At 40.1% G+C, this 11,564-nt stretch overlaps 1 protein-coding gene across 2 annotated transcripts in view; it reads left to right on the top strand.

Annotated features, from left to right (window-relative positions):
* Nucleotides 1-1,825: 1,825 nt before the first annotated feature.
* The window catches only part of STX10 (syntaxin 10), a 610,467-nt gene continuing 600,728 nt past the window's right edge, over nucleotides 1,826-11,564 (top strand). The window contains exon 1 of one of the 2 annotated variants that reach the window (XM_044084737.1): nucleotides 1,826-1,942. In XM_044084737.1, coding sequence (XP_043940672.1) covers nucleotides 1,908-1,942 — 35 coding nt within the window. In that variant the 5' untranslated portion in view covers nucleotides 1,826-1,907. The remainder of the gene's footprint in view (nucleotides 1,943-11,564) is intronic. The other variant, XM_044084736.1, reaches the window with a different exon arrangement.

Below are 11,564 nucleotides of genomic sequence, written 5' to 3'. Positions count from 1 at the left end.
ATCCCGAAAAATCACACATTTTATAAGGAACAGACCAAAAATATGAGTGAAGCAAAAATCTGGACACTGCAAAAATCTGGACAGTTGAGAGGTATGCGACCAGTTTTGCATCAACATGAACTTTCTGAAACAAAACTGACAATAAGTATAAACTTACCTCTCAATTGTCCCTGATTTTGACTCAAATTTTAGCTCTGCTCCTCTTAATCCCTCCTACAATTGGTGACTTTTGGAGAAAAGGTAGCAAGTTACAGTTAATAAACAATGACAATAATTAGAACTGTGTACTTGCTTTTCTTGGAAAATGAATATGAATTTGCATTCTCTTATTCTGTCAATAACTATTGCTAATATTTTAAAAGTGTCCCTGGTTGTCCCTAATTATTTCTTGATTTGTCCTGGATTCTGTTGAGGTTTGTCCTTTTTTCGTTGCTAGATATGGGTATAAAACTTAAAAGTCTGACATTCTTGGCAGTGTGCAACATTCAGCGGTTTACCAGAAAAACAAACATTTTATGAAGAATGCAGTAAAAGTACAGTATTAGGTAAATCCTAGTCGCTCTGCAAACTTGGGACACTTCAGGTGATTTTTTTAACTGTCCGAAAGGTTAAGGCGGTTGTAGACAGCTGTCAAACTACGCTACTACCATAACATTCTGAGCACTACGCAAACATACTACCGCAGTCCAGAGTTCACCAACGACTCTCATCATACCGCTTAACCTCTTAGTCCAAAAAATTTGGACAAAGCCTGATATAATGGGGCGGCAAAGCCCCAAAATAGGGACAGATTTTAAATATCGCTCTTATAAACTTAAAATGTAGCTAGAACAACATAATTTGTGTTAATATATTTTCTAAAGGATGTGAAATCTGAAACGCCAATATATGTCATTCTTTATTGATTTAATTTCTCAGATCATCCCAGTGATTTGACATAAAAAACAAAATTTTTTATGAGGAACACACCAACATTTTGAGGTGAAAATATGGACATTTGAGTGGTATGTTTATGTCTCCGAGCGTCCGCTTAAAATTGATTTGCCCTGCCGGACTTTCCCCACACAACAAAGAAAGTCAACTGGGAAGTTCCCGCTATAGTTAATGTTACGCTAAGCTATTTTATTAACTAATTTTATGCAATGTTAGTAAGCACTGATATCAGTTTTTTTACAGTGAATGTGAAACAGATTTATTTCAATAGCGGAACACAGACATTTTATGACTCGGAATGAGAAACATTCCACGTAATGAGGAACGCTTGACAGAAATGGGCATTCCTTTAGTATAGCTTTAAAACAATCTCATCCTCTTACAAGAAATCTGGACAAAGCTGTAAATAATGGAGGGACAAAGGTCCACAAGTAGAGACAATTTTTAAATATTGCTATCACAAACTCAGAAAGTAAATATAATAATGAGATTTCGTATTAGCATAAACGATTTGCTAGAAAACCAAAATTTTATGCAAAATGGACCAAAAATATGAGGCAAAACTCTGGACAATCTGCGAAAATATATACAGTTGGGAGGAACGATTTAAGACATGCAACGTTAACCAACATATCTGATTTTCGTTTAGTTTTTTCAACAGCCTTCTCAGGCTCATACTTCCTTGTTCTATTACTCAAGGAGTGAAACTGATATTCAGTGTCAAGAAACATTTGGCACCAAGAAATGTAAGACACGCTTCCGCCAGCATTAGAAGAAAGTAACTTGAGTTTACTGTAATTCCCATACTCACTAACATCACGCCTACATACGTTGTTGTTTGCCATAGACAAACCCATAACATATGACGAAGCAGGCCCGTGTCACGTGACAACCTGGCCGTGTCACGTGATACTGTTCGTTGTGCTGCGTCGTTACTACCCTCGGCCGTACAGCCATCCAGCTGTAGTAGAAGGATGGCGGTAGATGACCCGTTTTTTGCAGTAAGGGGGTAAGTGTAACATGTGTGTGGTGGTAGTGCCGCAGCGCTTTCTGGTTTTGGCAGCTGCTATACAGAGACAATCAGCTTTAATAGTTTGTTTCTCTTTTGATTTCTTTCTCTGGTAGTTGCCCCAATGCCCCTTGAAGTGCTCAGCTTTTGAGGCTGACAGGCTGTTGGCAGTTAATCATATTCTTGTCTTATGTCAAGGGGGAAAAGTAACATTTTTATTAAGTTTTATGAGTAGAAGAAATGGTGTTTTATTGTTACTTGCTTGTTCCCTAACAGCAGGGTTCGTTGATTGCGGGTGGTACTAGTATCTATCTGTTCATTCATACTCGTTAGAGGTGCCACCATCACGACTTTGACAGCTCGGCAGAAGGGTACTCTACTTACGTGTGCACATCTTTAGTCTGTTACAAGGTTTAATAGTGAAGTCCAATGATGCAGAGCTGGGAATGGGTGGAAGAATACCACTACGAGTGCTCAATGTGTACTTTTATTGGTGGCATTTTCCCTTAAATGTACGTTTCACCAGGTTTGTTTTTTTCCTGTTTGGACAATGCTGATGCACAAGCCGTGTTTCAGATTGCTGGGGTTATCTGGCTTGCTGTTCCACTCTCTGGTTATCATGTCCCTAGTCGGCTGTGCTGTGATAACGTCTTGCTTCTCATGTTACAGCTCCCAAACTTCCTCGTGTTGTGTCAGTTACTGAAGACTTATGCCAAACGTTCGACTGTCTTTGATTTTGTAGAATGCCCTTTGCTCTTTCTCGTATTTTAGCCTTGTTTGTAGTAACATTTTTGATTTCCAGATAAAAGCCCCGAGCATTACAATCAGTAATGCCAGTCATTAGAGTTTAACATTTCTTATTCAGAGAATGCGTGCTGATGCAAGACTTGTTCTGTTAACTTTTAAGTGAATTAGAGTAATATTTTAAAAAAATGACCGCGAGTTTCAACCTAACCCCCTAATTTTTGGGCTTTGATGTGAAGTTTCATTATATTTCAATTTGGAATGTAACATTGTAGAAAATAAGATTGTAAATGAGTCCAGCGTTTCAGTGTCCAACGTTGTTTTGCATCTAAATTTCCAAAATTGAAATTGTCAAGTCTTGATGTGTAAACCACACTTCAAAAATGTATATATGTGCCACATGCTGTAAAAATTTTACTCAATTTTGAATGCATTTTAAGATTCGAACTTGTTAGCTCTTAAATCCACGAAGTTTATACAAAACTAGACAGACTGAAGCATCTTTTTCTTTATTTGTGGTGCTGTATTCCTCCAAGAAAGTTGTTTTCCTTTCTTGATGCCAGCATAGTGCAGTGGTGACCCTAGTGACCGTTTCATAACACATTACTGCTTTTCCCAACTGCCCAGCACCTCATTATTATGTCTTCCCAGTGCAGGGCCTTCCCTGTATGGGAAATGAGCAGTTATAGCTTTTGACACTGTGCATGTTTAGGGATCCATTCTTAAGTTGAGCGAGTCTCCTATGGAGGAAGACCGCAGTTGACTCAAGTCAGTAACATGCAGGAAGAAGACTGCTATTTAATTTCTGTTAATCTCTCCCCTTTAAAAATGTGCAGTGATGGAGCTATCTTGATACATATTCATACTTCATTCAGCAGCATCCACCCAGACCCCTCAGCCTCCACTTGGAATACCCATCTTTGTGGTAACCCAGACTGTACCCCAGAAAGGAAATCCAACCTTGGGTATCTCTGTTTTACCAGCCTAACTAGATCCTTTCCCAGATCCAGGTTGCTGGCATGTTGGATGGAAATCTGTGTCTGAGCTAGTAGGGCTTTGCAGTTTGAAACATACTCAGCTCATTTGGTGTAGTGGTACGTTGCTGTGACTTTAGTGCCTAGGGTCCTGGGTTCAAGACCTGGCAGGACTGTTTCAACAGGACATGCTGGAGGGATATATTCCTGTCCCAGAGACTTCCCATACTCTGGAACAAGCTACCCATCTATGTCAAGCAGAGCTCCTCATTAGCACTCTTCAAGAAAAATCTTGATGAGTGGATGGGAAATAGGAAATACACCCCAGGGATAATTTCTGTGTCTCTGCTCGACAGGGGCACAGGAAAATAACTTTCTTGGGTGGCATAAGTCAGGGAACCTTGTTGGCTAGGCTTACTTAGGCCCTTGGACTGATAGCCTAGTACCTACCTATGAACCTATACTTAAAAAAGTGGGGTTTTGTTCCTTAGTGTGTAGGCAGTTTGCATGTCCTACAAGAGTGACTGGAAGATGTTAAAAGTATATTGAGTCTGTGTGATTAAACTGCAGCCAATACACCAGACAACTACCTACACACAGCTTCTGTTTAACCAAAAATGTGTATTCAAATTGTCACTATTACAGCAGTAATGTGTATCACATTTTTTACATAAACATCAAGAACCGAAACTTCATCATCGTAATACATACAATTTTATTTATCCTTCTTGTTAAAGAGGATGGGCCAGCTGAGCCATAACAAAAGGCCCCTGTTCGTCACCACCCTGATGAGAAAAGCTGCATATAGATAATATCAGTAACAGTGCAGGTTTTGTGGTCAGAAGTTATAACTAATCATACAGTATTAAAAAGAAAAACAAGATGAGAATTTCTTAGATGAATACTTCAGCTTTGCATTTGTATGAAGTATTGTATGTACATATTTGTATGTGTGCAAAACGCAATATTGTTTCCTTTCCAGTTTTTAGAATTAAGTAAGAAAATAATTGTTATTGTTGGGAGTAGCGTAGCATAACATAAAAGTATAGCTATGAAAAAGAAAGATTATGGAACAGTAGAGAAAGATAGATATGTTAATGTTACTTATAAATGTTTAAATATGTAAACTGAGACAATATTTAAAGACAAAAGGTAATATAGTGTATAATAACACTGTTGTAAAGATATTGATAGGTGTAGGTTTTTGTCGGATTTTTTTGCAGAATTATGAATTAATATGGTGTTAGTTATTGATATGGGAAAATGTGCAGAGTAGTCAGTGGAATTTTTCTTTATTTAAAATGGAGTCTGCAGCATGTAACTGAAACAAGCTTTGTTTCTTCTGTCTGCTGTAGCATTCTTTAACAATGTGCTTAGCTATGCAAGGATGTAGCCTACTGTTTAGAACGTCCAAGTACTTGATAGCAAGTACAGTTTGCATAAATTGTAAAATATTTTATTTTCTGCATTGGCATAGTTGTCAGCCATAGTCTGATGGTAACAGTTCTGCTTGCAGAGTGTACTTTTCATTACAAAGAGGTTTTGCTCTTGTGTGAGGAGGTTTAGATTAGTTTGCTTGATCTCCCATGATTTATTGTATGTATTAAGAGCTTTCAGCTTTGCTGAATTCTGTGTACTTTCTCTCTATAAAATGTTAGTCAAATTGCTTGAAGATGTAAGTTGAGAGAATTATTAAATACAAATAATATAGTGTAGTGTACATACTGGTGCAAAGATCTTGTGAGGGGGATAGCTTGATAGTTATAGGTTTTTGACTGAAGAATTTTTCTGTGTTTTGGTGTGGAATTGAGAATGAATGCATAAAATTAGTTATCAAAAAAAATGTAAGGAAAAAAAGGAGCAACATATAATTTATTGATGATATTGAGAAAATAAAGTACTTTGATGTTTGATGACAACCGAGTAGTGATTTGTAAAAGTTGCTTAAGTAAACTGACCCACATATCAGGCATTGTTGCTTCTATGAAATGTTTTCATTTTTATTAAGCATGGAAAGCCATCTGAGAAAGTTTACGGAGTCTGTAGCTTCATTCTTTTCTGTAATAATATTTAAAAAGACTTGCAAGAATCATTTTAAGTTGCTTATTTCAGCAGTGGATTGTGTAGATATTGCACCTAGTTACCTAGAGTTAGGAAACTTGACAGTCATAAAGCATTACTTTATATTTAAGTAACTAAACTGTTTTTTTTTTTTCCCTCTAAGTTGTTGTTGTTGTGTCTGTCGGCTTTTCCCGGTTAGGGGTCGCCACAGCGGAACTCCGGTCTGCTAATGATTGGCAGTAGATTTTTACGTGTAGCGTTTAGTTTTTTTTTCAAATTACTACAGTTTGTAATAGTTGTCAGTTTTATTTCCAAACAGTGGATGATTTCCGATCACAATTGTGCAATGTTATAAGTCTAACAGGCAGTACAAAGGATTTTAATTTGTGCATTAACCTGCTGTGGAATTTGCTTACCATTTGTTTTGCATTCTAGTGAAAGTCAAGTTTGTCTTCTGACCCCAGTTTATCTCAAAATTTCTGTAGTATTTTTCCATCACTCTGCATGTTGACCTTGTAAATGTAAGGTGCCTATAGTTCACTCAATTAACAAGATTAAAGATTTTCTTGTAAGTTTTCAGTAGTTGTAAATTTCCATTGATGCGTGTTATCTGACCAGATTGTTGTTGTTGTCCTGTAGTACAAAGTTGTATGCACTTTCAAAATTCTGACTTACTCAGACCACATTATGTTATAATATCTTTAAAGGGTTTTCCATGCTTGAATGTTTTTGCTTTGTTTGTTTGCTGATCATTCATAGGTAGGTACAAGGCTATCGGCCCAAGGGCCTACGTAAGCCTAGCCAGCAAGGTACCATAGCTTACGCCACCCAAGAAAGTTATTTTTCTGTGCCACTGTCCAGCAGAGAGACAGAAGTGATCCCCGGGGTGTATTTCCTATTTCCCATCCACTCATGAAGATTTTTCTTGAAGAGTGCTAATGAAGAACTTTGCTTGACATAGATGGGTAACATGTTCCAGAGTATAGGAAGTCTCTGGGACAGGAATCTATCCCTCCAGCGTGTCCTGTTTATTGTGGTGACAAGGTTTAGGTCCCTGGATGCTGGATGCATGGATGCTGTGTTTTTGGCATTAGAGAGTGCAAGTTTTACCCTGCGTAGTTGTGATTACAGGGACTCTACATTCTTCCTGTGTAGATATGGGCCCTTTAAGGGGTGAGAGGGGGTAAAGTTAGCACTGAACCGATGTGCCAGGATGTTGGCAATATCAGTTGGTTCTGTAATTTTCGTGCCTTTGTGCTGTAACTCAGAAGAGATCTGGGTGTTGCCATCGAGATTCTTGACATAGCTATAGAATGCTTTGTGGTTGTCCTTGTATTTAGTGACAATTTTGTTTTCGTAGCTAGCTTTGGAGGATCCTACAAGGGATCTCAGCTTCTTACTGAGGCTGACCAGGGAGCTCCTCCACTCATGGGATTTTACTCTTTTGCAACAGTTTCTTCCTTCTGTTGTACAGTTTGTTTATGGCAGGGGACCACCAGATTGGCTTCCTTTTTTTGGAGGATAGCATCTTGGTTCTGTTTGGGATAGCACGATCCATGCACTCGTGTAAGTGCTTATAGAGTGCATTTGTGTAGGATTCAGCAGTTGTAACTGTATTGACAAATTTTGGACTCTGCCCAGGTGAACTACAAAACATTTGACAGAAATACAGAAACGTAAGCAGAAAAAGAGTAGTCCAGACTAATTACATGAAAAAATGTGCATATACATTCCATTCAAATTCTATTTCAAGTTTTTTAATTCTCTACATGAGCTTGATCCTGTTTATTAGGTTCATAGGTAGGTACTAGGCTATCTACCCAAAGGTATTTATAAGCCTAGCCGGAATGTGTCGGCTTTCGCCGCCCCCTTAGATTAGTTCCTTGTGCCTCTGTCCAGCAGAGCCATTGAAGTGATCCCCGGGGTAAACTTTCTGTTTCCCATCCACTCGTCAAGGTTTCTTTTGAAGAGGGTTAGCTAGGAGTTATTGAAGTAAGATTTTATGGTTAATAAGCAGAGATATGAATTCCCACCAGTTGAGAAGGTAATTTTCAGATGTCTCCCAAAATTAGTCTAAAATCAAATGGACATTTATGCAGAACCATCCTTTCTGATATTTAATGTATATTTTGCAAAACACAGTCCATGATTGTGAATAAAAACAATTATGCAGGCTTCCAAACTTTCAAATATATCTATTTTGAGGAAATATTTAAGGCACTGTTTTTTGAGATTTGAATGTTAATTAGTACCATATATAATGATGGATTGGTTAGTCCCAATCCCTTTTTTTAGGTCAGTGCAGGAAAAGTGTTCTGAAGTTCTACATAAAGAAAATTACCAACCCTTGAAACTTTATCTTCCATCAATTTCTTTGAAAAAGCGAATATATGTTTATTGATAAAGTAAGTTTGTGTCCAAGGATACACATTATTTTTTTGAAAGGAACATCATAGGTAGGTACTAGGCTGTTGGCTCTAAGGCCTATATAAGCCTAGCCAAAAAAGTACCCTGGCTTTCGCCACCCAAGAAAATTATTTTCCTGTGCCCCTGTCGAGCAGAGCCACATAAGTGATCCCCCAGGGTGAATTTCCTATCTCCCTTCCAATCATCAAGAAAAGTGCTAATGAGGAGCTTTGTTTGATATAGATAGGTAGTTTGTTCCAGAGTATGGGAAGTCTCTGGGACAGGAATCTATCCCTCCGTCATGTTCTGTTTATTGTGGTGACAAGGTTTAGGTCCCTAGAGCGTGTACCTCAGAAGGACTGGGATTTCTTTAAGTGGAGCATGTCCAACAGCTCTGGGTTTGACATAGTTTTGTATGTTAGGCAGAGATGCCTCTGAGTAGGCAATATGCAACTGAGTAAAGCTGGAGTTTTTTTGAGACGGTCTGCGTAGGGCATCTGTGTGAGGCCAGTAATCCTCTGTGAGGTATTTCTGTGGCTTTTCCAGTTGTTGTAAATGTCTTATGAGGTACATACCAAAAGGGGCATTGTACTCTATAATGGGTCTAATGAGTGAAGAGTAGAGGGGAACAATGACCTCTTTTTTTTTTTTTCCTGGATGAGAAACTTTTGTGATGAGGCGTGCCACATAGAAGGATTTTCTGACTACTGTGGCGATGTGATTATCAAAGGAGAGACTACTGTCCACCTGTGTCCCAAGGTCTCTTATCACACTTTCGGTGTTAGTCTACTGCCTATGTGGTAGTTCATGAGTACAGAGTTTTTACCAAAGGGGATGACATTGCACTTTTTGGCATTGAGCTTGAGGCCATGGTGTTGACACCAGGCATCTTTCTCAATGATGCCCTTTTGTAGGATGTCCACATCGTTAGGAGTTTTGATTATGGCTCCTAGTTTGCAGTCATCTGTGAACTTCGTTAGCCAAAGACCTTCTGTGTTAGCCTGTTCTTCAGGGAAGTAAATACCAAACAGGAGAGGACCCAGGACTGAACCCTGTGGTACTCCACTTGTCACTGGTCTGAAGTCAGATTTGGAGTCTCCTACTTTCACAGTGTGGGTTCTGTCAATAAGCCAGTTGGCAATCCATCTTGTGACAGGGATTTATACCTAGTTTAGTGAGTTTATCTATAATTCCAGAGTGGGGAATGGTGTTGAAAGCCTTGGCAAGATCTAGATAGTCTGTGTGAACCACCTTACCCTCGTCTACGGCTTTGGTGACTGCTTCAGAGAAGTATATCAGGTTTAGGAGACATGATCTGCCTTTTATAAACCCAGAACTGGATGGGGTCCAGAGTCTGGAGATTACCAATGTCTTTGTTTATAAGTTCCATGATGATACGTCCCATGGCCTTGCAGACCAGGCTCCTCAGGCTAATGGGGCAGTAGTTCCCAGGGTCCGTGGTGGCTCCCCCTTTGTGGAGTGGGATAACAGTCACTGTGCGCTATTCAGTGGGCACAAAGCCTGAGGTGAGGCTATGATTGAACATGGTACTTAGGTGGGGTGCCAGTTCGTTCTGTAGTTCATGTAGAACGCAGCCTGGGATGTTGTCAGGTTCCATCGATGCTGTGTTCTTGGCTTTGGAGAGTGTGGTTTTTACCTGTGCAGCCATGATTACAGGAACTTTGCATTCTTCTGCTATAGAGATGGGCCCTCTAGGGGGTGAGAGGGGGGGTAAAGTTAGCACTGATCTGCCAGGATGTTGGCAATATCAGTTGGTTCTGTATATTTAGTGCCTTTGTGCTGTAACTCAGAGCAGAGCTGAATGTTGCCATTGAGATTCTTGACATAGCTATAGAATGCTTTGTGGTTGTCTTTAGAGTCAGTGTCGATTTTGTTTTTGTAACTAGCTTTGGAGGATTTTATGAGAGATCTTAGCTTCTTACTGAGGCTGACCATGGAGTTCCTCCAATCATGGGATTTTACTCTTTTTTTTGCAACAGTTTCTTTCTTCTTTTGTAGAGTTTGTTTATGGCAGAGGACCACCAGATTGGCTTCCTTTTTTTGGAGGATAACATCTTGGTTCTATTAGGGATAGCATGTAAGTGCTTATAAAGTGCATTTGTGTAGGATTCAGCAGTTGTACCTCTATTGTTCATGTGCATGGGTGTCATGAAGTTTGCCACTTCTGTCTTACGAAGCGTGAAGTTGGCTTTGGAGAAATTTTTTGCGGTGGTTTCCCTAATGGAGAATGGGGGCATGATGTGGATGTCTAGGGTGATTAGCTTGTGGTCGGATCTGACCATTGAGGAATTGACCTCTGGTGTGGAACACCGGTCACCCATGTTGGTAATGACCAGATCTAGGATATTGCTGCCCCTGGTGATGGTGTGGATAAGTTGATCCAAGGCATTGGAATTTATGAATTCCAGAAAACGTTGAGCACAAGAGTTGGTACATCAGTAGTTTTCCCAGTTAATGGTGGGGTAGTTGAAATCACCCATTATTAGGGTGTTGGGTTGTACCCTAATATTTTCCAGTGCATCAAGAAATGAGGAGTGGGACTCCTGGGGCATGGTGGGGGATCTGTAACAAGCTACAGTTTGGATTGCAGTCTTGCCCAGAGTTAGTTGCACTTGGATAATCTCGGATGCATTATGCTGAGCAACTAGCCTGGAGGTGTGGATATCCTTAATGAATTTGGACACGCCTCCTCCTCTAGTGTTTCGGTCCAGGTTAGGTGGCCGAAAGGTGTGGTATGAGTTATAGCCTGGTAATGAAGGGGTGTTCTCTGGAGCCTTGAACCAGGTCTCTCCCACTGCACAGATGTCGATGTTCTCCATTTTAAGGAATACCTCGAGTGAGTGCATTTTGAGGTTTAGACTTCTAGCATTGAGTAGCATTACCCTCCGATTTAGCTTGCTTGTACCTGTTACGGTGGTGAATTTGTCATTTGAATCTTGCCTAAAAAAGGCACTATAGGGGTGGCAAGAACTTAGCCAGTATCCAGAATCCCAAGTGCGACAGGTGCAGGCCATCCCTGGCAAAGCATCGTGGGCTGTTGATCATGTCATCCGAGGCAGACAGATACTGGATCCCCTTAGAATGATACCAGAAGCTTAGCCAATTGTTGAAGTCAGTCATTTTGTCCTTGTATTGTGGTGTCATTCTGGGTGATGGCAGGATGCTACTCAGGGCTAGGGTCATACCTGCCTGGGCTACAAGATCGGAGAGCTCCTCCATGTCTCTTCATGTAGTCCAGGGAGGTGCGTCTCAGGTCATTCACACCAAGATGGATAATGACAGAATCATATTTGTACTTGTTGTGGAGTGAACTGAGTGCGTGCGTTATGTGGCGGATCCAGGCACCTGACAGGCAGCTGAGAGTAGCTTTCTCCTTGTTTAGCCTGGTGAGGGGAACATCAGTGTGCCTGAGTATA

Source organism: Protopterus annectens, chromosome 9.part0 (assembly GCF_019279795.1).
Source record: "Protopterus annectens isolate FY-2018-M chromosome 9.part0, PAN1.0, whole genome shotgun sequence".
NCBI lineage: Eukaryota > Metazoa > Chordata > Ceratodontiformes > Protopteridae > Protopterus > Protopterus annectens.
The sequence above is the reverse complement of the archived record's forward strand: the minus strand, read 5'-3'. Positions and strand labels throughout refer to the sequence as shown.